The 26,971-nt window shown below is 42.6% G+C and overlaps 1 protein-coding gene across 2 annotated transcripts; it reads right to left on the reverse strand.

Annotated features, from left to right (window-relative positions):
• Positions 1 to 2,891: 2,891 nt before the first annotated feature.
• Positions 2,892 to 20,712, reverse strand: FAM98A (family with sequence similarity 98 member A). Of its 2 annotated transcripts, none has more exons than XM_068156768.1 (9): positions 20,501 to 20,712; positions 20,139 to 20,217; positions 17,163 to 17,311; positions 15,527 to 15,661; positions 12,569 to 12,753; positions 10,098 to 10,178; positions 8,595 to 8,711; positions 6,673 to 6,840; positions 2,892 to 4,754 (listed from the first exon to the last, which is right to left on the reverse strand). In XM_068156768.1, exons 2-9 carry the CDS (start codon positions 20,189 to 20,191, stop codon positions 4,011 to 4,013), a joined length of 1,632 nt encoding a protein of 543 aa, XP_068012869.1. In that variant the 5' UTR covers positions 20,192 to 20,217; positions 20,501 to 20,712; the 3' UTR covers positions 2,892 to 4,010. The 2 variants fall into 2 exon arrangements, with proteins under 2 accessions (XP_068012869.1, XP_068012861.1); XM_068156760.1 differs by lacking the exon at positions 20,501 to 20,712 and adding an exon at positions 20,410 to 20,495.
• Positions 20,713 to 26,971: the final 6,259 nt, after the last annotated feature.

The raw sequence follows: 26,971 nt of genomic DNA on the forward strand, positions 1-26,971 counted from the left end.
AGATGGATTAAATTCTAGTACTCTTAAGAACCGACATGAACTTTTTGGACACCCAAGAGAATCATCAGATCTTAGTGAGAATCCTCTGTTGCCCACTCAACTCTTCTCACTTCACCATAATTATTTCCTGGGTGCATAACCCATTATGGGAAATACCTCTATGCCACAGTACTTTTCAAGCACCAGATACTGCTTATAACTCTACACTGACAAGAGCCTTGCTTTTTCTATTCTATTTTTTTCTAATTCCCAGCTTTGTCTCAGGTACATGACTTCTAAGTGTCTCCTCTCTCATTAGGTCAGAGATTGGTTGGGGCCCTTGCCACTTACACCAATTCAGATGCAAATAGCAGTGTAATGGAGACCCGCAGTCAAAGCTCCCATCACATCAAAGCAGACTACCGCTGAGCAGTCTAACCTATAGCTTGAGAAGCCCTTCTGAAAGCCACCATCTGTAATGGCACATCAGCATGAAGCTGCACACTTCAGAGGTTTGACTACAAGAGTAGGTGAATCTCACCAGGCAAGCTAGGGGTTACCAGCCAACACCAATCCTAAAGATGATAAACTACTTAGGGAATGGCTACAACAAAAAAGGCCTCCTGGGGTGAGTGATGCATGGCAGTAAGTTCTGTGTGATGCCATTACCCTAATTTTGCACACAGTAAGGAATAATTTTTTATCCAGTCCTTAGGCCTGCAAGGAAAACCCAACCATGGCCACTGTGCATATAGATCATGGTATTCTAAGTCACATCCTGATGTGCCTGACATGGGAAGCAAGTGTGTCCCCACTCCCTAGTTATTTTACTGCATAATGACAATACTTGAGACAGGGTGAATCTAATAGATGGAATGAAAGGGCAATGCAAGCAAGGTCCTTAGAAAACCAACACTGCTAGAGAAAGGCAAATGGAAAACCAGAAGATGTTTAAAGTACATGGAAGAAGAGCAGCAAGAACCACCATGGTTAAAAAGAACACTGTTCCCTTGTGTAAGTGCTTACTTAATTGATCCCCTGGATCAATGATGCACAAAGAAATCAAGCACAAATATCTGATCCACCACAAGCCTAATCATCTCCATAACTGATGTCTCCTCTCCCACCTTCCAGTTAAGAGATTCCTTCCAGTGCAGCAGGAATCATGGTTGGAACACAGTAAGTATCAGAGTATCATGCAGACAATAACACCACAGTGGCTGTTTGCTTTCATTAATCAAAGCTGTTCTCTCCACATATACAAAGCTTGTTTTCTCTGGAGAACAAAGAAGTCACAGCACACTACGAAGAAACAATAGAGTAAGGAAAAACAACAACATCTGGCAGAAGCAAAATGTTTTCTTTCCTCCTGGAAGAGTAAGGCTCCTGTTTTGCTGCCTCCTGATTTAAAACAAAAAACAAACCCCAAACATGCTTTCCCCCTCAAAGAGCAATAAAGTGAGACTTAGCTTACCCTAAATCCTGCAAGAGGGAGGAGGAGAAGCAACCTATTTTGATAGAAAAAAAGCTGTCTGGAATAAGAGGGAAAGGGAAGCTCCATGTTCCTGCCCCATTCCAGGATCATTTCACTATGTTGGTGTGCAAAATTGAGACTACAGTCATAATCTTGCACAGAAACTGGCAGCTCTAGCACAGAAAGAAACCTCTAAAGTTTGTGATGCAATGCAACCAGAGACTCTCTGAAGAGCCTCCTGGGTTTCCTCTTACTAGGATGAAGTTGGCAGCACTCTAATGCACTGAAAGAAAACACCAGTCTCTTTACAGTGAGCAGCAGTGTGAAGAAAAGCAGAAGCTGTCAACTTCAAGATTCCCAACAAAGGGCTCTAAACTGTGTCAGTCTCTCTACTTCTACCAATTCAGGACTGATCCAGTTATAGAAACCTTACCTCTTCAGAAATCCATTCATTATTTTTGTATTAATGCAGCTTGTCACCAGCTAATGCTCATGAGAAGGTACAACTCTCCCACAAGAGTGGTATCTACTCTGGAGCATCCCACTGTAAGAAACCATCAATATCTTTGTGAAGCAGCAACGCTGACTTTTAGATGTTTGTAACTTGAATAGTACTTTGTTGACATAGATGTCTATCAGTGATCCTCATAAATCTGGATTCAACACAAGAAACTTATACCTCATCAGGCTTGATGAATTGTTTGAAAAGCTAAAAAACGAGGAGAGAGTCTAAGTCAGATTCACAAGTGTCTTTCACAGGGCCCTTTGCTTCCAACTTGTGAATCACTAGCAGCACCCAGTGGCCACAAGAAGTTAAGCAGGAGACTACTGTGTTGATCATGAAATGAAATACAGGGAAACTGGTTCTAAACATGTCAGCTTATTCACATGATTAGCTTGAATTACAGCAACACCAGCGTTACAAAGATCCTGTCAAGCGTTATTTCTGGAATCCAAGGAACTGCCTGCATCAACCTCGATTCAGCCCCAAGGGCACTTAAGGTAGCCAGAGAATGCCATCACAATAGCTTCTGCTGCAGTGTTCCAAGAACAGTAGCAGGAATCTACGTTTTCCACAGGCTGGAGAGCAACAGGAGAGATCCCAGAAGCAGCACACTGTGTTCACATGGCATGTAGGGGCCTAACCTAGGAAATGAGTGCTCGCACAGCCTAAGAGTAACTTTAAACAGTGACCCTCAAGAGAGAGTGCTGAATGCTGCTACACCAGTTCAGAAGGGGGAATAGAACAAACTGAGCAACTAAAGATCAAATTCTCCTATCTGCTACTATTCTGATAGCTTCTCAAGGGGCAGAATGCACAGTACAGGACAAATAGAACACCTAAAATAGATTAAAATGTAAAACAGATTAGACAAATTCCCAGCTACTGTGACAACCACTTTTTACTACCAAGAATGAAAAAAACTAAAGCAAAAGGGAAGGTACAGATACTTTTATTGCTCACCTTTTATACAACAGCACACCTTCAGCCATTTTCTTTCACAGCTTGACAATGTTTATGTACACAAAAAACCCAGCAAGAAGCATTATGTGGCTTTCAGTAAAGAAAACAAAACAAAACAACATTAGAACATCAAACTCAGCCAGGCTTTGTTTTCTGCAGCAATAATAAAAGGGCTTCCTCCAGGCAGGAACTAACCTTCCCAGGCTGTAGTGCATTTCTTCAGAAAGACAACTCCCAAAACAAACTGCCCTAGGTTTGCTGAGTCAGTGGTACTAACTTGCAAATAAAACAGATTTCAGTTTACCATTTCTTCTAGCTGACTTCAAGTAAAAATTAGGTTTGGAGAAGGAGCAATTTGTTTTGGATGGACGCAGGTCAGTTTCCATCGCTACACCTAACTACAGGCCTACACACACTATCAGGTCACAAATTAGCTTAGTTTTAAATGACCTTTGCAGATTTTGGCGGCAGTCAGTCTCCGCTGCTGAGCGGGTGGGAAAACTTCGTTTAGCAGGAGGTAAGGCTACTGAACATGGCATCCACAGTAGAACACACGTAATACACAAAAACCTGCTTGTCAGAGGAAGTTCACTGTGTGCGCCCACACGTGCCTGTAACTTCTTTGTGACCGAAACAAGAGGTCAGCAAGTGAAAAAGCAATACTCGGAACTGGTTTTAGAACGTATAACTGAATAGTTGATTGGGGGGGAGGGGGAAATGCACAAGTTCTATTGTGGATTGTATTAGAAAAATTTGGCCAGGTCTTAGTATTTCTCTAAATCAAAGCAGAAGGCAAACACAGAAGGTAGTTTCTGAACACAGAAGTGTTTTGTGGAGAGGGAACCAGTCCAACATCTAAAACCCATGGCTATTAGTTGATGTTTAGGGTGCTGTGGGTAGTGATGAGGCATTTAATTCAGACAGGCTAGAGGTGGGTGGAGAGTTGCCCTTTGCTCAATGCAAAACATCCCATCCAAAGAGATTCTACTTGTCACATACAAACCTTTTCTGATTCAAGCAGCGATTAAACCAGGCCTCTGAAATTGGGTTTCTATTACGTGAGCTCTGCTGAAGCAAAAGTTTTGAGCAGCCTCAACTCGTGAAGTGTCTTCCTTGTCCAAAACCAGATTGATTATACTGATAACCTCCATGCTGGAAGTGCTGCTCAAACTGCCCACCTTGATTAAAGTTCTGTCCACCTCTGCCCCCCCAGCCTCCTCCTTGACCTCCACGGCCACCACGACCTCCACGGCCACCCCTCCCTCCTCCACGCCCACCCCCTCGGTCACTGTGGGACCCACCATCTTGATACCTGTTGTCTTGCTGGTAGCCACCGCCACCACCCCCTTGGTAGCCACTTCCTGAAGATGACTGGTAGCCACCATAGCCTCCTCCTTGGTAGCCACCACCACCACCATGGTAGCCACTTGTTTGAAAACCTGTATCTCTGTAGTTATTCTCCCTGTAGCCGCCATCCTGGTAGCCACCACCACCATCTGTCCAGCCTCCTTGAAGCTTGTTTCCTCTTCCACCTCCTCTGCCACCATGATCATAACCGCCACGTCCTCCTCGTCCCCCTCGATCATGGCCTCCTTGTTCATGACCTCCTCGCCCTCCATACGAAGAGTCATAGCCTCCTCTTCCTCCTCGTTCGTGACCCCCATGGTCATAACCTCCTCGTCCTCCGTAAAAGGATTCATAGCCACCTCTTCCTCCTCTGCCACCACCTTGCTGTGAACCACCTTCTGGTCTTTTCTGCCACGGTGGCATCTCAGGAGGTGGTGGTTCAATTTCATTGGGCCTTCCTCCTCTGTCAGGCACCCTGCCCATGAGCACCTGCAAAGGGAAAAGGAGAACTGCCAAAGGAGATGTAATACTTCACAGAAGAGTCACATTTACTGATAGACACTGAAAACAGCAGGCACTCCAGGGTTCTTACAGCTTTTGCCTGTTTGAATGCAACAGACCTTTGGCTCCAATTAACAGAAACTAGATGGATCTTATCTTGTTCTCCAGGTGCTGCTAGCCAGAGAATTCAGGAGATCTGGGTTTTACGTTTGAACAGCAGGCTCACCAGTAGAGGCAGCATCAATAGTCTTTCACATAGCTGTTTACTGGTGCAGACTGCTCATTTCAAACAGGGTCAAGTATAGTGCAACACCATCTCTCTCCTAACCAATGCTCTGAATTACTGTAGAAACCTTTGGCTTGATAAACAAAGTGACAAGATTTTTGCACATGCAAAAACTTGCAAACCAATAAACAGGTGTCAGCACTTACCACAGCTGAGCAAGACTAGAGGCCTTTAGCTGTCTGTGAATGCTATGACATTTAAGAATTTAGCAAGACTTAAAATGGGACATTTGCCTTGCTTCAAGTTTTAAAATGATGTAACAGAAAAGCTTCACATGAAGCAGGTTATTTTGTTACTTTGTGTTACTGCCCTGGTAAACATTTAATGTTGATAGAATAGAATAGACCAGACCAGACCAGGTTGGAAGGGACCTTCAAGATCACCGCGTCCAACCTATCACCCAACACCACCTAATCAACTAACCCATGTAACCAAGCACCCTGTCAAGTCTCCTCCTGAACACCTCCAGTGACGGCGACTCCACCACCTCCCCGGGCAGTCCATTCCAATGGGCAATCACTCTCTCCGTGTAAAACTTCCTCCTGACCTCCAGCCTGAACTTCCCCTGGTGCAGCCTGAGACTGTGTCCTCTTGTTCTGGTGCTGGCTGCCTGGGAGAAGAGACCAACCTCTGCCTGTCTACAACCCCCCTTCAGGTAGTTGTAGAGAGCAATAAGGTCACCCCTGAGTCTCCTCCTCTCCAGGCTAAGCAGCCCCAGCTCCCTCAGTCTCTCCTCATAGGGTTTGTGTTCCAAGCCCCTCATCAACTTCGTTGCCCTTCCCTGGACTCGTTCCAGCAACTCAACATCCTTCCTAAACTGAGGGGCCCAGAACTGGACACAGTACTCGAGGTGTGGCCTAACCAGTGCAGTGTACAGGGGCAGAACGATCTCCCTGCTCCTGCTGGCCACACTGTTCTCAATGCAGGCCAGGATGCCATTGGCCCTCCTGGCCACACTGCAGGCTCATGTTCAGCCTACCATCGACCAGTACCCCCAGGTCCCTCTCTGCCTGGCTGCTCTCCAGCCACTCTGACCCCAGCCTGTAGCACTGCATGGGGTTGTTGTGGCCGATGTGCAGAACTCAGCACTTGGATGTGCTCAATCTCATGCCATTGGATTCTGCCCATCTGTCCAGCCTGTCGAGGTCCCTCTGCAGAGCCTCTCTACCCTCCAGCAGATCAACTCCTGTCCCCAGCTTGGTGTCATCAGCAAATTTACTGATGATAGACTCAATGCCCTCATGCAGATCATCAATAAAGATGTTAAAGAGGATGGGGCCCAGCACTGATCCCTGGGGGACTCCACTACTGACTGGCCGCCAGCTGGATGTGACACCATTCACCACCACTCTCTGGGCTGATAAGGAAGGTAACAGAACAGGGCAGTATTACATTCCTAGTAAAGCATACACACAGTCTGACAATACAGTCACACCTGTCTTCCTGCTAAATTTCTTACATCCTACACTCCAACTACACTAAAAAAGTGTCAACATTATTTGAGGTGGAGAGGGTGTGGTCAAATCAACACACCACCATTCTGTCCAAAACTGGATTTATTACCACATTCAAAACACTTAAATATTGGTAACAGAACAAGTCATTTGTCACCAAAGTTACCTTGTTAATGGCACATGCAGTCTTCTCTCGGATGGATCCACTGCTTGTTCTCAAAATCTTTGATAGATCCTGCCGAGCTGCCAAGAGATTTGCAACGGAAACAGTGCACTTAGTAGATAAGAGGGCACGTTTTGGCTGGTAGACTTTAGCCAGTTTTTCTGTTTGACTCTGTTGGAGAGAAGAATAAAACTCAGTCTGCTAAAGTAATAGGAAAGCAATAGGACACCTCACCGGAAGAGCCAAATCAACACTAACGAAAAACACACTGCTCTACATAGGACAAAAATGCATAATAAAACCAAAACAAATCAGTGAGAATCACTTTATAAACAAGAAACACTGCAACAAAGCTAGCATTTATCAAATTAATGTCATACTTAGTACAGGAAACACTATTCTGACTGAACTGCCAAGAGACAGATCATTGGACAGTTTTAAGATTGGCAATATATACACATGCAGACGGCATTGCTTTTAGGCAAACACAGAATGGAAGTGTGTCACGCAGTTATACAAATTACTGCTAATGCTTTAAAAGATGCTGAAGGACCTTGACAGGCTGGACACGTGGGCTGGATGGCATTTAACAAGTCCAAGTGCCGGGTTCTGCACTTTGGCCCCAACAACCCCATGCAGTGCTACAGGCTGGGGACAGAGTGGCTGGAGAGTGGCCAGGCAGTAAGGGACCTGAGGGCAGCAGCTGACAGTAGGCTGAACATGAGCCAGCAGTGTGCCTAGGTGGCCAAGAAGGCCAATGGCACCCTGGCCTGCATCAGAAATAGTGCGGCCAGCAGGAGCAGGGAAGTTATTCTGCCCCTGTACTCAGCACTGGGCTGAGTTCTGGGTTCCTCAATTTAAGAGAGACATTGAGATACTTGATTGTGTCCAGAGAAGGGCAACAAGGCTGGTGAGACGTCTCCAGCACAAGCCCTGTGAGGAGAGGTTGAGGGAGCTGGGGCTGTTTAACCTGGAGAAGCAGCTCAGGGGAGACCTCATTGCCCTCTACAACTACCTGAAAGGAGGTTGTAGACAGGTGGGGATTGGTCTCTTCTCCCAGGCAATCAGCAGCAGAACAAGAGGACACAGTCTCAAGCTGCACCAGGGGAAGTTTAGGCTTGAGGTGAGGAGAAAGTTCTTCACAGAAAGAGTAATTGGCCATTGGAATGTGCTGCCCAGGGAGGTGGTGGAGTCACCATCCATGGAGGTATTCAAAAAAGGACTGGATGTGGCACTTGGAGCCATGGTTTAGTTGTCATGAGGTATTAGGTAATAGGTTGGACTTGATGATCTGAGGTCTTTTCCAGCCTGGTTGATTCTGTTATTCTGTGACACATCCACATCCAGCCTCCAGACCTCCTTCTCCTGCACCCTGACCCACACTCATTCCAAAAGAACCACACAGAACATTACCCTGTCTAGTATTAGTGACTTGGCAGCTTTTCTCATGTGTATCTGTGAAGTAGAGCTTAGATACATTTTGAGTTAAGGAAATCTGATCATTGCAGACAGCACAAAGTAGTTAAGGGATGGTCAATAGGAAGATGCTTTTGCAGCATCCCAGACAAAGCACTTAAAGATTCACACTATGGTATTCTGAACACAAATGGCTGGTTCCGTAATCTCCTAGTACTATTTTTCTTTAGTGGCCTGTTTAACTGCATGTTTTGGCTGTAGTGTACATTCACACACAGTCTCTATCTTCTCATTTTGCACACTGTTTTAGAATCCAACATACTGATTTTAAGTAAAATTTTTTAGCCATCTTACATGGTTGCAAACTCCTCTGGAAACTCAAACCAGAATCAGACAGTTTCTGTGGTTATTTTGTATTCAGGAAGAATGAAGCCATAAAGCAGTTTTCCCCAAGACACTTCTAATAAAGCAATACCATCAACCAGAACATCACAGCAAGTTGTTTGTACCTTAGCTCTATCTGACCAGCCAAAGGACTGCACAGTAACGTCCAAGCGTTTGACTAAGAGTTTTCTTCGGACTTCATATTCGTTGACTATGGCTTGATTAATTGCTTCAATTTTTTCCTGAAAAAAAAATAAATACGCAAACATAGCCTATAGAATATAAATAAAATATTTCTATTTAAGATCACAAACTACGTGGATGGAAGAGAATAAGACACAGAGATATTAAACAGGGCCTAAGCCCACAATTGTCAACCTTGTTGATTGGGGTCAAGCACGCTATGCCTGCTGACACCATTTCCCTGAAGGCTCTAAAGCCTCTGTCCTCACATTCAGCCTTCCACCATTTCTAACAGCACAGCTGTCTCCTTTCCAGAAGGGACATGAAAACTACATGCACTGCTGAGTCACTTCCCAGCACCCACTAGGATAGAGAAGCAAGCCAGAGAAAATTCTACATGCAACAAGCTGAAGGATATGCAAGGACATATATAAACCCTAGGGAGCAGGGTGTCCTTGCCATCCTTAAAAGTAGTAAGCTTAAGGATAAAGATAGTGCAAAGATAAAGGACTAGAAGAAAGTAAAGTACTGTTAAGAGGATCTTGATTAAAGCAAAATCTGCATACAGACAACACAACAAAATGCCCTATCAGGGAAAAAAAAATAATAAGGGGGGGCGGAAAATCACTAAAAACACATCTGGTAGCAAAGAGTGGTCTAGTCAGAGCTGTAGTTGAGGTATGCAGCACTAAGGAAATTATTTATGTCTTGATTGAAGCCTGGACACCGGTAGCCAGTGAGGCCCACTTTGAGCCTCAACAGTACAAGGGCTGAAGGAAGCAGTGTTGGGAGTAGATGAGGTTCAACTTTTAAGCAAGGGACACGAAGGAGAGTCACAGTCTTGGAGTGGTAGCCACAGCTTTGTGCTGGTGCAGCAGCAGTATCTAACCCAGGCACCATTGTTCTAGAACACCAGATGGCAAAAATACAGCTGGAAATGATTGTGGCTCTCCTGCCTGGGTGTACAGCCTCTCCCAGCTTCCACCTGTATACTCACTGCTTGTTGGAGAACAGTCTATAGAGGAAGCAGACTATTCCAACAGGCCAGAAAGAGAGGAGGAAATGATGGGAAGACCCCACAGGTGAGCTGGAAAGCTGTGATACTGTCTCAGCAAGGATAGGTGACACAGTGCTGGCAAAGGAGAGGAAGGCTTAAGCTACTGCTCAAGCACACAGGTCAGCACTACCGCAGTACATCTCCTTCAGTTTGGAAAACTTCTGCCCACATCTGGACATGCAGATTCACAATCCTAAGATACTGTCAGTTGCTCAACATTTACTGTACCAACATGTATGTAAAGTACTGCAAAAAATTTGCCTTTTTTTTTTTTTTTTAATAGAAAAAGATGAGAAAAATTATTTGGCAGCGTTACACACAGAATCAAGAGCAATACTTTATATGCCTGAAAATGGGCAACAGGTTCTAACACCTAACAACTACTTACCCAGTGAGCTGGACCCAGTTGTTTCTTCAATAAAGGTTTTCCAACATGGTTAGGTGGAACTTTTGCTAGAGTTTCCTTCAGCTGTTAGGAGACATATAAAACTGTAAGGATCAGCAAAAAAAAAAAAAAAAAAAAAAAAGAAAAAAAGAAAAAGGAAAAAAAAAGAAAGCTTTTAAAGATTCAAAGTACAGGAGAAAACTCCTGGACAGTCATAGGCATGGCAGAGCAAGCTCCAATAACCAAGCTGTTTTCTCAGGGACAAAGAACCAAGCACATTTGAAAAATAACTTATTTTTTTAAATATTTTAACTGCAGATGTACTTTATAGTCCCTTTTATTAACTTTTAAATATAGCAGAGACTAGTTAAAAATATAAAATTCCATGAATTTCATCTCCCTCTGAAGACAGAAAGATTATTCTACACATCATCTCTTTAATTCAGGAGAACCCCCACACTTGCATCAACCAGGTAGTATTTAATGCCATGTGAAACATAACAGGACCTAAAGAAGGACTCCTGTTTGCAGTTATAAGGAGAGTATCTTCAACATGAAAATTAAAATTTAACTTGCATTTTAGGAGTCTGGGCACAACTTAGGTTATCTTTCTCATCCCAAAATTCCTGAGGGGGAAGAAATGGAGTAGCAGCGACAAGAACTTGAATCAGAGCGAGACAGAGTTATGAAACTTCACTTTTCCACTGCTGCGAACCACATTATTCAGCTTGCTTGGCTGTTGATTCCAGCAGTTGATTTAATGCCCTTAAGTGACCTGGTTTTCCAAAGGTGCTGAGCCAACTTTGCTTAACTTGAAGGTTTTAAAACCAAGTGCTTTCAGAAAAGCAGAGGCAGCATTTCATTTAAGCATCATCAGTTTCTTTTTTTCAGTGTGGTAGGCCATCAATAAAGAGAGTCGATTACACAAAAATTCTACTCCAAGCTGTACAGTGTATATGCAAGTAAAAGGTGTTTGGTTTTCACATGCTAGCTGCTGCCATTCTAAGACTCCCTTTTTAGAAACAAGAAAATTTTAGAATGATCACTTGTTGTAACTATAATCTTACAGAGTGAGAATTTTACTCTTGACTAAGTTTTCACACTTTGTTCAACTTTGTGATGTATTTTTATTTGCAAAGTGAAGTAAGTTTTTCAGTTATGAGGCAGCACCACTTTCTCAGATTCTACCAACAACTGAAGTGTTTGGACTACAAGCACCACAGCTATATATAATTGCAAAAAAAATATCTACAGGTGAAAAATTCCTGATATATTTTATGAAGCTGTTAGGACTGTTCTGTTATGTTTTGGGTTTTTTTTCAGTATAACCACCTATGGTTATAAATAATTGAGATAATGTTCATTTAACCTTGCAAGACAATGTAAAAGAAAAGTCAATTTGGTAAAACATAATTCCCATATTTTGATCTACTTTATAGTGTGCATTTGTATAGAGTCTCTTTCACCAGCAAAGCTCTCTAGCATTGCTCATTGTTATAGTTTCTACCATTATAGAGAACAGCAGCACAGATTTCTTACATATCCAACTGCTTAACACCCGTGACAATCCTAAAATTGGAAAACAAACTGTTTCCATTCTACATCTTGGGCTTCTGCTGGAAATCCTTCTCCTCTTAAATCAGTCCAAACTGATTTCTTGCAAAAAAATGAAGCACTATTTTCAAGTTCTTGGAGTTGTTCAAGTACAACATAACTAAAAGGTTAGTCTACAAACTTCTAGGAAAACATTATGAGGAGCTCTATAATTCTCTCTCTTAAGTTCACAAAGGTTCTCTTCTGCTCTTCCCTATCCTGCAAGTTCAGGTACCTAACACAATTTAAAAGCTTTCTGTCTCCCCACATTTGGTCTGGTGCACTGGACAGTCCATGCCACTTCACTTCTCTGCTTTATAAATATTGCTGGGAAGTAAATTTCTTTTTTTCAAAAACTCAAACACAAGAATCTGGAGAACACATACATGTAAAAGAACAAAAATAAATGGAACCCCAAGACCTGAAGAAGCCTTAGAGAAAATGTGCAAACTTGACTTGCTCTACAGCATCTCCTTTTAACTTAAACATTTTAAAAACAGTAGGTTTCTGTAAAAAATTTCTTTAGGCATATTTCTTGGAATACATTTCTCCCTGCTGTTCTTCCTGAGGCCTAAGCTCAGCATTTCCCATGTCTTCTGCAACAGGTGATGACATTAAAATCCAGAGTAGAGTAACAAATACTCCACCTAGGAAGGCAATGATAGCAGTAGTCCCTGACCTCATGCCTTGGTGTGGAAAAAGCCTTTCATTTTCAAAACGCTGACTCTTGGCATACTCAGCAAACCATGCTAACTCTCCTTCACAATTCAAACACTGGAGTTTCACAAGAGGTAAATAGCTTCATGGCAGTAATTTATGGGTTTTTTTAATCAAAACAGCAACATCATAAATACTCTAGGGTTTTTTCCTTTGGATCTTACTTTTTTTTCAATTCCACTGAAGAACTGGAACATCGTTATGTTGGCTGGAGGCTTGGACATGCCTAAAGCAATACATATGCCTTTTAGCTCCTGAAAGACTTCACTGCCACCTCCTTCCTGCACTTTTTTAGGAGGGGCGTTCACACACAGCATTCTGGCAGCTTCCAGTTCTGAGATGAGGTATGCTGGGGTAAGAAAAATTAGATTTCAGCATCAAATATAGCCAAGTTAAGTTATTTCAGAACCAGTGAGAATCCAAGTGGTTACAACCAACAAATACTGCAAATGGACCGCTTTAGAAAGAGTGAGTGAGGGCTGTAATTTTGGTATTCACAGAACACTTGTATTTCTAACAATCACTGAGCCCAGTGCTAGAAAGGTTTAGTACAACCAATTAAAACCTGGAAAAAAATCCCCAATTCCAACAGGTATTAATCATAGAGTTCAACAGAGCACAGCTCTGTTCCTTCAGGCTTTGCCCAGCAAAGACAGGAGACTAGGAACATGGAAATAAGCAGGATGAAGGGCTAGAACATGCACTTAAAGCTAGACAAGCAAGCACTCCTTGAAGATGTAGGTAACAAAGCAAGGAAATGAGTAGACACAAATGAAGTGTTAGATGAGTATCCTCTACTTCCCCAAGCAAGACACAGAGTGGAAAAATAACCCTACTTTAAAAAGTACTACTGAGAAGTCAGGTTTATAATGATTACAGAAAGGAAAGTGGTAACTGATAAAACACAAGCTAGGATGCCTGCAGTGCAGAACTGCAGGTCTACCACCACATTATAACTCCTTTATCAAACAAATTACATACATTAGAATCACAGTTTCTGAACATGATATATACGCATATATATATATATGCATAGTTTAGTTGGTTGGGTGGTGTTGGATGATAGGTTGGACACGATGATCTTGAAGGTCTCTTCCAACCTGGTTTATTCTATTCTATTCTATTCTACCCAGAATTTCAGCATTAGTTGTCAGTTATGGTGATACAAGTTTAGCACATGGCCTTTGCTTGCAAGTGTCACAACTTTAAAATTTGAACCAAAAAAAAAATGCATAAGTTTAATGATACTTCTATCACGAATCATACTGAGTGGCCATGACACTAATGAAAATAAGGGTTGAAAAATAGATACAGCACTGACAAAGACACACTTGGGATCAGGGATGTAAACCCATGGCTATACAAATGCAGCTTACTACCTATAAAATTAAGACAGGTCATAAGACTTAAAAAATCATAGCATTTCAATGATCTCTAGAATTTCCCTAGGATCTCTAGGATGTTGTCTGCTAAAGACACAGAACATATTATAAAAGTCTTAAAATTTGTAAAGCAGTGAAGAATTCTTTGCAAGTTCTTACAATGGTACTTTGTACAAATTTTTCTTACATTCAGCTTTCAATTATTTACACCCTGTTAAGGCCTCACGAAAGAGAAACCAGCAGCAGAATTTTGTTTCAAGAATTCAGAGACCCCATTCAAGCCACTTTCAACCTCCTCTAACAAAAACTGAAATTGAGACCATAAGTGCTCTCCAGATAGTGATTCTTGTTTTGCAGAGGTTTCCAAAACAACATGAAGCTCCCTTATTTCAGTTTTGCAGATGCCAGTACTTAATATTGTACTCTAGTGATGCTGCACACTAGAACAATTCTAACTACTCATGCATATTTGGTGATTTCCTCTCTAAGCAATAGTGCCACATCTTCCAACTTACATAAGCTGTGCTGTATTTTGTTAAAATGCAAAATAACCTGGCATTCCATTACAGAGGGTTATTCTGCTTGTTCTGAAAAAGATGTGATTTCATGGCTCATGTAACACAGGATACCTAATATATTATCTTAAAGTAGGTAAAGCAAGCTACGCAATTACCTTAGTACACAAAAAATAAGTTTGCTGTCTATTTCAATTCCCTATTTGACAGTAAGCACAGTATTCCTGCAGACAGGATACCAGAGTTCAGCTTCTGAACATGTCCTTGTGTTACCAAAGAATGCATCAGAGAGGACCTCTGGGATAAACTGTGTGTCACACACAAGCCAAATTTACTGAATGGCTTGGCTTATAGAGAATAAGCTGAAGGGCAGATTGCTAGAGCCACAAAGTATTTTAAATCCAACAATTACCTCACTTTATCTGACATTTCTGAACATACTATCAACAGAAAATCAGATTAAGTCTTATTATTCATCTTTCTCCTACTGCTGAAATACAGGAACCTTGTATTAAATTCTTACATCTCAGCTGAGAGCAGAACTAAATTTCTGTTTTGAAAAGCTAAACAAGCAAACAAAACAAATTTATTTTGGATTTAAGATCAGATTAAAATCAGTATTACAATTTCTAACTCAGACACTTGCAAAGATAATTTTTTTTTAATGTGAATTAGCATCACATACTTTTGCCACACTGAAATAATGCATCTTCTCCTTTAGCATTTCCTAAGCAGGAATTTAGATGCTGAGATCTGCTGGGTGGAAAAGTAAAGGGAGGACATCACCATTGCTATTGTTAATTTCAACCAGCAGAAAATAACATTGAAGCTATTTACTAAGAGAAAACCTCAAAAGAACTGTGAGTTCTTTTGGGCTGAAAATGATGCTGCATTTGGTGTTTTGGGTCATTTTTACAGCCTTTCTAAACAAAACTCCATGGCTAAGTCCTGGCAGAAGTCTTCAAATTATTCCCTCTTCAGAGTACTTTTCAAAACTAATAGGACAGGCTTTTTGCTAGTGATTGTGAAAAAGGTTAATACTCAGAATATATTCCATTATATACTGGCTACAGAGAGGTTAGGTTTATGAAACCTGAAAGGGTAATACACTTGACACTGTAAATTATACGGAAGAAGAATTCCTAATTTTAGGGAATTGGTTTTATACATTGTGGTAAACAAAGCTCATTAAGAAAAAAATACCATGATTCCTGTTTTAACTTACTAAGCAGCAAAAGACAGTTCTTTTGATTGTGAAGGCGTTTTGTTACATCTCCTGATGTCAGTGATGCATATGGACAGTTCATTTCAGCCAGCAACCCACTCATTTCAAGTTGAAATTCTTCTGCTTCATTTGGACCTTAGAAAGAAAAAAAAACAACAAAAAACTAACAACAACATGTTCATAGCCAGTATCTGTATCTTTGTAATTAGAATGAATTAGCTACTTTAAAGGAAAAAGCAAATTATGTTTTGCTTCAGTTGCTGTTTAACATTAAAACCTTGGCTTTAATGGCGGCCAAATGCATTCTTCGGGTTGCCTAAAGACAGCACAACCTACTTGGAGCCATCATGTTCCTCATTATTGTAAAATTACACTTCACTGACTGCTCTTCCCAGCTACAATAGACAGCCACTGGCAACATCTACAACGAAAAGTGACATTAAAACCCACCAATTTTACAGGAGTTTAGCTCTCAACTAACTCTTTCCACTACAAATGTACTAGAAAGTTCTAGTAACATCATGGATTAACACTGTTTAGGAGCTCTCATGTTTTTCCTACTTCTCCCTGTAAACTCACATTTGTCAACTGATCTTATTTCATAACAATATCCTTAACCATGTAAACCAAAGCTTAGACTGGTATTTGTGTCAGAACTTAGTAAAACCAATCTGAATAGTGACTAATGAGAGACAACAGTTTTTCTTCTTTCAAAAAGTGACTTCAACACAAAATGCATGTCAGACGATACAGATAAAATGTTTCTATCACTGTGTTTAAAGAATCTGAAATAGGTGTTGGAATACTTCTGCATTGTATTTTTATACAAAACATAGTAGGAACTTTGCACTTCTAAAAGAAGCAAGATGATTTATTGTTAGCAAAGAAAGGAAATCAAATACACTCAAAGAAGAAAGGATGGACAAGTCAAAAATAGAGTAAAAGAACAGATGTTGAGGTTAAAAGCAGTAATCTTTGGCTACTGAGCTTATTGAAAAATAAGTTCACATAGGCATTAGGAGTTAATACATTAGATATTCAGAAGTACGGTTTACCATATTGAATTAACAATTTAATCTCTAGAATTAACCAAAAAGTAAGGTGTGCTTGCTCCACCAAAACAATAAACAGGCATCTTAAGGCTCCTTTTCACAGTGTTTCATAAAGAGAGAAAAACAGACAGTAATGCATGGAGTTGCAGTAAGGAACAATAAAATGACAATATGGCTACTGTAGTCATGAGAATGCCTCCTGGGACAGCAGGTATTTCTTAACCCAAAATTACAAATAGCAGTGTTGAAATAGAAGTAATTTCATGGTCTAAATTAAAAAAAAATCCACACTAATGTTTCCTTAAATCCATGCAAGAACTTAAAAACCAAACAAACACACACTCCATGGTTGAACAATTAAGAGAAAAAGCTGATTTCAGAAGAAGGACTGTTTGATCCTCACTATTATTGCAACCTCTAATAGCCGTTCATTAGGCAAGCTTGAGGTGGAAAATATCCAAAAACTGACAGCATGCAGACAATCCTCCCTGATACAACAGATTCAGCAATTGTCAGTCCAAACATTTTTGGCATGCATGAATACACATTAAGTGCACATTTGTGCTAGAGTTATGGCTACTTACTGTTAGTTGCCTGCACGTTTTCCTCAAGTTTACAAAACAGCCGTAACTCAGATACCAACCAAGCACAAAGTTTGGTGAATTCAGGGGAACTGGCTCCACTGGAGACTGCCTGAGTCAGCGCTTTGTCATCTAACAATGGACCTTTGTAACTGACAAGTAAAACAAAAACACAGTTTATTAACATTTGTTACGGTGATGTCCTGTGATAGATGTATTGTATGCTATAGACATATTGAAAGCTACATTCTCATCACATCTGCAATACTGAACATCTGAACTGGTAACATTCCTGCACTGAATTGTCAGAAAAAATATACTAAAAACATAAGTAAACTCAGCATTTCCATGCACATTAGCTTACTGCCAAGAAGACTGGGTTACAAAATATTACCATTAAAGTTCTCATCCTGGAGAATGTTACCATGTAAAGCGGCAACTTCTCTGCCACTCTCTCTTGAAGATGCTTCTTACCATAGACCTATCTAGGGCAACTGCAGTTTCATAGTGTCATTCTTGAGCACTGATTTGCACCAAGTTGAATAATTACTGCTTAACTAGAGCATCTTTTCTGCCAAACAATTATCTGCAAAACAATATCCTCTTCTGCAAAATAACCTTCTCCAACAGGCACAAAAAAATACAATTCATTCTTCACATGAAGAAACGAAGCCAAAAACAAGCCTAGAAAGCAGAAGTCCATAGATCAGGTCTTAGAAGACAGTTTTCATAACATCTGTGTACTGAGAGAAGGTATCTGTGTGCAGGGAGAAGACTGCCTTATTAACCACACAAAGTCAGAATGTACCAAAGTATTTAAGAACAAAACACACCATGTTATTTTGATACACTGCACCCAATATTATTTTGATATACTTCACTGACTCCAGTCAACTCTTGGTAAACCTCAGAAGGGCAAAACAAACAAACAAAAACAGCACCAAGGGAGGAGAAAAAGAAAAACAAAAAAACCCACCCCACACCTCTCTTAAAGAGCAAATTAAATTGGTATTCTCCACATTTGTACTTAACATCACTTACAAAGGATTTGGTCTTCACTATAACAGCTTGCTACTTTATCCAACCATACACTCAAAAATAACTCACAGAGCAGCTCAATTAGTGACATAGAGTTAATGTACAGCTGGTGGGAAGCTGTAATCTGATGTACTACAATCCTCCTACATTACTACAGTAGGCTAAACAATTCCAACGGGCTAATTAGAGCAAGTTTAAGTCCACTCCACAGATGTTTCAGATCTACATGTGTATAGGAACATCTGGGACTTGGAATAGAAACATCCAGTTACAGATCAAAGTAGAAGTGATGACAAGCCTTTTGTCTTGGCAGGATCCGGATTTAAGTCACTGGTCTTGTCCAAGGCCTCCTTTCTAGAATTTCTTTGAGGGATGTGACATCTTGACTGTGTTATCTCTGATAACTACGACTTCAGCTGCACGTCTCTTTGGCCATTAAAACAACTCAAGCATTCCTGATTGCGAGCAGCTTTTCCCCTTCCATTCCTGCATGTGTTCTAGTGTTTCACTCCTCTTTTGGTAACATTATGCTGTCCAAGTTGTTTGCAACTTCAGTAGTTCAAGTAACTGACTTGCAAGGCAAGAGGCCACTACTTGAGCACAAACCCAAAAAGAAACAAGTCTTTGACATGCTATGCTCTTGGGGGGTGGGGAAGGGAAGGTACAATATATTAGAAAAAATGTCATTATCTGGGTAACTGGTTAGATCCTGAAAAAAAAAAAAAAGATGAACTGTACAGGATCACAGAGTTACTGCCAAAGCTTAAATCCCCACTAAAACACTCCAGGAAACATAAGTCATTTAGTCACATGCAGCAGCTTTCCCAGTTGTTGAGAACACTGTTGAAGCACCATGTCTTTTGTCCTCTAATGTTGCCAATCTTGGTTGATATGACTTATTTTTTTAATGTGCTTTCATCCTTTGCTTAGGTCAAAAAATAATAGCAATACTTTTTCTATAATTACACCAATAAGGAGCAAAAACTAGAACGCCTTCAAGCCACCAATATTCTGCCATGTGGCAGAAAGAAGACAAGATCATTGTATGTGCATCATAGCAAAGACCTTTTCACATTTCACTCAGAGAAATACTTGCCAAGACAGAAATCTATTTGTCAAACTTTGGAACTATCATCACCAACTTACCCTGGAAACACGATCTTTGTTGGAGCATAATGACTCTACCCACAAAGTGATTTATGGGAATGTGGCCACTGTCTGCGTAGAACCAGCAGCAGCAAAAGTGTGACTGCCTCTTGTCTGAACTCTCAACAGTTTATAAACGTGCAAGCTTACAATAAAGCACGTTCTCCTTGCTCTCCCTTTCATATATATATAACCTTTACAGACCCTGTCAGAGAAACAGATTTAAACAATGAAAGTTTCCTATGTTCTATTATATTGTTTAAGAAGTGAACGGTGAAAAAATACTGCCGTTTAAAATATTTGTTCAGTCTATAATTTTTGATTGGATACAAAATCTTAACGTTGCTTTTCTCTTCAGACCTCTCTAAAATGCTTTATCCCTTCCTCACCCTCCGCTAGCACTGCTCTATTGAACAGAGGCGTTACCGATACGATAGCATCACAAGAATCAAGGTGATCAGCACGCAATAAGAGGCAAATTGTTTGCAAAGGCCGAACGGCTTAAAAAAAACCTGCGTGTTTGTCTTAGCACTTTTCTCAAGCCCAGTCGGCACTATCATTAGCCCCGCTACAGGGGCAGCACCGCAGCTCTGATAAGAAAGCACCACTCTCGTTGTTGACCCTGGGGCAGCCCTTTGCCACGACTCTTTGGGGGAACAACGGCGCCGCTCTCCTACTCCCGGCCCACAGTGGCCGCTCAGGGACGCCACGGGCCCCTCACCGGCCTCCCAAGTTGCCCCTCCCCTCAGGCCCCCAGGCCCCGGAACAGGGTGTCGCTCGGCCCCAGGCACCTACCCCAAGTCCTCCAGCGACTCCAGCACGTCATTTTCTAGAAGCTCAAACTCCATCCTGCGACGGGGCACGGGGGACGAACCTGCGCGACAACGGGACTTAGTGCCCCCGATACTAGCAGCCCACCACCCGTTGTCCGCTCCCCCCCAGCCCGGCCCTACAGCGGCCTCAACGGTCCCACTCTGCCCCTGCCTTGCCGCGTAGGGAGAGTGCGGAGCTCCCAGTGAGCACCCGGCCCAGCACGGCCCGTCCCCGCCCCGCGGGCCCCACGTACACTGCTCACACACTGCTGCACCGCCGACTGCCGGGTTGGCATGTCAGGGTGGGGAGGGAGAGAGGAACAGGTCCCCAGCTTGACCCCTCACCCGGCTTCTCTCGGGCTGCCCGACTACTAAGCCTTATCACTGCGGCCACCTTCCGCGGCGGTTCTCGCCTATTCGTCCTGCCAGGAAGTGTTACTAAACGGAGAGACGGGTACCAGGACAGAGACCGAGGTAGTTATGTGGGGACACGCTCCGGACGAGCAAAGAATCCCACGTTTCTGTTCAGGCAGAACTTCGGGCATGCCCCATGAAGGACACACCACCCTCCCCCACCTGCTGCAGAGCCCGCGTTGGAATATGCTGTGGCGAGCGGTATCGCGGGAAAGGCGGAAGGGTACGGTGCGCCAGAAGGGTCAAACTACATCTGCGTACGAGTGCTTCCCTAATCACGAGGACCCCGCTACACTACCAGGGCCAAAAATCCCAGCATGCCATGGCACGCACGGGACCCATTGCGGCCGCCGTAGGGCTGCCTGCGTCCGTGGGGCTTGCGGTAGATGTCTCGGTTGCGGCAGGAAAGAAAATTAATAAATTAGAATGGCTGCTTCCGCGGGTCTCGTTCCTCCCTAAGCGGTTTTGCGCGAACCAGCGGGTGATGGCCTGTCCCTGCCGAGGCGGCTCGCGAGGCCGTGGGGTCGGAGGCCTGTGTCGGGTACCCCGGCGGCGCTGGCTGCAGCAGTGCCTGTGCCCCATTGCTGATGTGGCTTTAGAAGATGCTGAAGCAGTGCTGGCCGTACCGAAGCCTGCCCGACTGTGTGCTGGCAGTGAAACTCCTCTAGGCAATGCTCTGGCAGTTGGGTTTGTTTGGTTTGGTTTGGTTTTTACATCAGGGCCCCCTCTTTCAGTTGTCATTGCCAGCATCTTGAGAAAGGAAAGCCATGCACATGGATAAAGATACGTTACTAATAATGGGAAACTCAATTACAGGGTTACAGGGAATAAGTGTGCTTTCCCATTCTAGTTCTCTTGGGCAGCATTGCCACATTGCCTGGGACACAGCAGTCCTTCAGAGGGCATATCAGTACTAAAAAGGAAGCACAGCTACAAGAGCAGAGTATGTTGAAACAGCTAGGCCATGCCAGGGAAATGCAAAAGCTCTTGTGCCAAAAATAATCACGGTCTGTTACCAGCAGTGATTTGATCCTGTAACAGGGTAGTCCAGTCTTGCCTGTACTTGATCAAACTGCGCTTGGCAAAGAGAGAGAGAGGAAAACCTGTGGTCAAATAAGGAGGGACCTTGTAGCTTTGAAAGGCAACAAGACAGTACCTCAAAGGGCTAGCTAGAAAATTTTAACTAGCAGACAGATCTGCTATTAAAGACAGATCAATCTATACAGTGAAGGGAAAATTGCATCCTAAAGACTCAAAACGTGATGTGAAGAGAAAAAAAAATTAATATGGGCATTCCTGTTTCTTTGTAGATATTTCAATTTAAAGCAAACAAAAAAATCCCAACACAGAATAAGGGACATGGCAAGCTGCCTTATCACTAATGGGGGTAAACTTGGAATTTCTTCACCTTCCTTTAGTTCATTCATTTTGGATTTATTCAAAGCATCTTGGATGTTCTGCCTGGGTGAATAGTCTCAAACTGGGAGTTCAGGGGACAGTTTTTTTTCCTCCTAAATTCAGCATGGCAGCTGAAGTGTTGTGAGATTTTTTGATGTAATGGCTGGGTTTAGCTTGTTTGCACAGCTGAAGTGTACAAAGCAGGGCAGTATGTCCACAGCCTGCCCCTGCTCCTCAGTTGCTGTTTCTTGTCTTGATGTTTAGCTCATGTTTCTGAAACATCTGCTTTTTCTCTTGCACATGGACAAGGACTAAACCAGGGCTTAAAAGCAATCATAGCAGCAGTCAGTACATGAAACAGTGATCTCATATGGAGACTGTTTCTGTGTCCTGAATCTGCACAGAAGCAAGGATTTTGTGCTAAGTGCATGGAAACATTTGGTGTCCTACATTTAATGCAGGCACACTTTATATTGACACTGTGTAGATGATTTAGATAAGAGAGGTTGTATTCACCTTGGTGCTCAGCTAATGACATTTGCCTTTTATTTCTCTCTGATTCAGTAGTGGCAATGCTGCAAGGTAAGGACAAGACAGAAGGCATCCTCTCCAGTCTATCACTCAGTTCTACAACTGCCTTGTCTTCCTATCTGTGCTGTGGGAACCAGCAGTTCCTTGAAAACAGCATGGATCTTGTGGCTGGAGAGAACAGGTGGAGGTGTCATACCAACCTGAAACAGGCAGCTACAGCTTCCCCTGAGGAGAGGAAAAGAGCTTTATATTGTCATTCTGTGTCTTATCAGTCATGATTATTACTGTTTTTTTCTTCCTAGCTAAAGTTTTTCACCACCCAAATAATGGAGGCCCAGGAGATGTGTAGCATCCTGGGCCCTCTAGAAGAAATTCAGTTTGACAATGTTCAATTCTTGTTTTCCATGTGAGTGCTTCTCAAACAATCTAATCTTGTTGCTTCCAAGCAGTTTGCTGTTGTTCAATAAGGTCCATGGCTTTGCACAACAGTTACTTCTGGGAGTAGCAACCATTTGGGCTGTCACCTCACAGCAGGCCTGTAACTGCAGTTGCTGATTTCCAAGGCTATGCAGGAGACTTGTCAAGCTGTACAACTGAACTCAGCTCTCCTCATGCTTGTTCTCTCCCTGGCTGTGCTTTTTATGGTTCCTTCCTTCCTTCCTCACTCATGACAAGCTGTAGCTCTGGGACTCCACATGGAGCTGTGTGCAGCTTCACTGCAGGATCATGGCTGGAGCTGTGCATGACTACCTACACTGTGGCAGCACTGGAAAAGCCATGTAGTACTAATTTCCCCTATGAGAAGAACCAAAGTAGCCCAGGCTGCTTCTGCACTCTCCACTGGACTCCTGTAAAGCCATTCCAGCCCCCATAGTCTTGGAGGAATGTGGATGTATATGACACCTCCTGGCCAGACACTCTCAGTCTGTGACACATAAATTGAGAAAGTTGGCAGCCTCTGCATGGTCTGAGGCTATGCAGTGGCCAGAAATACTTACTCTGAGAGGTGTGAGATGCTCCACTGCACTGATGCCAGTTGTCATTTAACAAAGTAAAGTTTCCTGTGTATCTGTGTTTTGTGACTGATTTGGTTTAGCATCCAGCATAATCTGAGTTCTGACAATAAAGGACTTCCTCCTTTCCTTGCTGTGTTTTTTTCATCATATATAAAGCAAGATGAGCCTATCTGCATACTGTAAAGCAAACTCTTACACATTATTTTCATAGAATCACAGAATCAACAAGGCTGGAAAAGACCTCAGAGATCATCAAGTCCAACCTGATACCTAATAGCTAGTACCTCATGACTAACTAAACAATGGCTCCAAGTGCCACATCCAATCTTTTTTTGAATACCTCCAGGGACGGTGACTCCACCACCTCCCTGGGCAGCACATTCCAATGGCTCTTTCTGTGAAGAACTTTCTCCTCACCTCGAGCCTAAACTTCCTCTGGTACACCTTGAGACTGTGTCTTCTTGTTCTGGTGCTGGTTGCCTGGGAGAAGAGACCAACACCCTCCTGGCTACAACCACCCTTCAGGTAGTTGTAGACAGCAATAAGGTCTCCCCTGAGCCTCCTCTTCTCCAGGCCAAACAACCCCAGCTCCCTCAGCCTCTCCTCGTAGGGCTTGTGCTTGAGGTGTCTCCCCAGCCTCGTTGCCATTCTCTGGACATGTTCAAGAGTCTCAATGTCCTTCTTAAATTGAGGGGCCCAGAACTGGACACAGTACTCAAAGTGTGGCCTAACCAGTGCTGAGTCCAGGGGCACAATGACTTCCCTGCTCCTGCTGGCGACACTATTTCTGATGCAGGCCAGGATGCCATTAGCCTTCTTGGCCACCTGGGCACACTGCTGGCTCATATTCAGCCAGCTGTCAACCACTACCCCCAGGAACCTCTCTGCTTGGCTGTTCTCTAGCCACTCTGTCCCCAGCCTGTAGTGCTGCATGGGTTTGTTGTGGCCAATGTGTAGAACCTGGCACTTGGGACTTGTTAAATGCTATCTTGTTGGACTCTGCCCATCTGTCCAGCCAGTCAAGGTCCCTCTGCAGAGCTCTCCTACCCTCTAACAGATCAACACCTGCTCCCAGCTTGGTGTCGTCTGCAAACTTAGTAATGGTGGACTCAATCCCCTCATCTTGATCATCAATAATGATATTGAACAGGATGGGGCCCAGCACTGATCCTTGGGGCACACCACTAGTGACTGGCTGCCAGCTGGATGTGGCACCATTCACCACCACGCTCTGGGCTTGGCCCTCCAGCCAGTTCCTAACCCAGCGCAGAGTGCTGCTGTCCAAGCCACAGGCTGACAGCTATGATAAATCTGTGCAAAAAAGCCGGCTGGTTTTTCGTTCGTATTTTTCACATGCTTGGTAGCTGCTGTCAGGGCATTTTTCTTGGTGAAACGCAGCACCTCAGGTCAAATAATTGCAAAAAGAGTTAACAAGACACTTCTGTGAACATATGACAAAAAATCTGCATGAATAATTTAACTTGGTAGCTGAGTTTAAAAATAGATGGAAGATACCAGGTTAAACAGAGAGATGGGGGTTTCTTTACAAAGTCTATTCTCCCACTTTAAGCAGCTTTTCCAGGAAATATAGAAACTACATTACTGTAGGGCCATGAAGGCTCTATGAACCAAGAAGCTTTGCAATCTAGCACAATCACTTGCCACCATTAATAGCTTGAAGTAGCCTGTACTTTTCAAATTCTCTTTAGAGAATACTGTTAAAATAAATAGCACTCAGGATCCAGTGTTATTTCATAAAAGTTTAATGCTTGTATTAAAAACAATACTGTTCAATCTACACATGCACAGCCTTCTTGGATGCTGGTGCACAAACTTGAAGTTACAGACATACCCATGAATAGTATGTTTAACTATTAACAAATACAGAAAAAGCCTCACCAATTAATCACATTAAGAATAATGAAGAGAATGTGCCCTCATACCGAAGAGAAGAGAACGAGATACCGTTCCCGTCGTGCAAATCCGCACCCACCTTCCAAACAGGATCCCAGAAGCTCAGCAGCTCCAGACAACATGTTCGTAGCTCCTGTGGAAATTAACCAAAAGGCAGCAAAGAGAATGGGCTTATTACAGCAAATTCAGTGCTCATCCAAAAACCCTGCTTGCAGAGCATCTGATGGATTTGATTGCTACATTCCCAAATCTGAGGCCCTTTTGATTGTTTTCCCTTCTGCGTCAAATGCTTTCAATACCACAAGCATTTGATGTAGTCTGGAAGAAAGCAGGCAATCTTAATGCAGAGTGTATTTGAACATACTGGGAGTTTGGGTAGCACACTAGAAGGGATTTGCAAGAACTACAGTAACTAAAAGCTATGTGTTTGATGCTTCAGTCAAGGATGCTAACATTATAAAGCAGAGAGTTTCACCTTAGAAACATGACATTAACTTCCAACCTGCAAGCTTTTCTTGCATTCTGAAACACAGAATCAACTCTCACAGGAATAATTACAGGTCACTAGTGTCTTGGATGATCCCTCTTCTGCAGATGTTGTAGCCAACCAGAAGCAGGCTTTCTATGCCTGTATCTTATATCAAATGCCAGATAGATCAAAGGTGAATTATAAAGTACTGTAACAAATGTAGCTAGGGGATTAATTTTTTTCCACTGGCCAAACTGAACCCATTGCATAAATTCATTGCACCAAATACATGAAATACCAGTGCAAAATTCTACTGGTTTCAAGCCTTCCTTATACACTTAGTAAAGCAATATAACCTGTGAATCTTAGTGGCTGAGGGCCTGAAGCTTAAACAGTACCTGGGAAGCACTATATAAATGGGTTTTACTTCACTAAGCCTTCAGCTCTTAGGAGAAAAAGTAGTGACTGATACTCCTTTGCTAATAGACTTTGTTCTTTTTCTTGTTCCTTTTTTTCCACCACTAATGAAGGATTTCTAAATACTCATCTTTCAGGTGCATGGCTACATAAGTCTTTATCTCACTGACTTCCAATTTCAGATTTTTTCCTATCTGACAGGAGATGAACACAGCCTAATGTAAGTATTAATATAAGGATCATTCCAACCATGTCTTTACCAGATAGCAATTACAGAGCTTTTCATATTCTTCACTGCCACCACTGCTCTGAAAGTATTATTTTGTTTCTATATTGAAATTAAACAGGGTGGTTTCCCAAGTAGTCCTTTTTCAGTGTGGCTTAGGGTCTGGCTAAAGCTCTTCTACACTGTTTGATTAGGAACTGAAAACATAACCTTGTGTGCATACTTTCCTGCCTGTAAACTGAAGATTCTTCAGTCAGCCCACTAGTAAAAGGGAACATCACTTTCTTTGAAGCAGCTCTGATACAGATTTTATCTTCTGCAGCTACTATACTTTCTTCACCACCTGCTAGAGCAATTCAGATGGCTCTGCTCTCTGTACCCCCAATTGCTGTGCAGCTTCATGGGAATTATTACAGCAGCTTGACTCATTT

The sequence above is a fragment of the Melanerpes formicivorus genome, unplaced genomic scaffold, assembly GCF_026170545.1.
Source record: "Melanerpes formicivorus ecotype bairdi unplaced genomic scaffold, bMelFor1.0.p_v2 SCAF_2, whole genome shotgun sequence".
Classification (NCBI taxonomy): domain Eukaryota; kingdom Metazoa; phylum Chordata; class Aves; order Piciformes; family Picidae; genus Melanerpes; species Melanerpes formicivorus.

Excerpts from the sequence above, each read along its gene's own strand:
- FAM98A (XM_068156768.1), bottom strand. The coding sequence starts at position 20,191 with ATGGAGTTTGAGCTTCTAGAAAATGACGTGCTGGAGTCGCTGGAGGAC. Across the intron at positions 17,312-20,138 it reads GAGTCGCTGGAGGACTTGGG|TTACAAAGGTCCATTGTTAG; the intron begins GTAGGTGCCTGG and ends TTTACTTGTCAG. Across the intron at positions 8,712-10,097 it reads AACTGGGTCCAGCTCACTGG|GAAAAAATTGAAGCAATTAA; the intron begins GTAAGTAGTTGT and ends TTTTTTTTTCAG.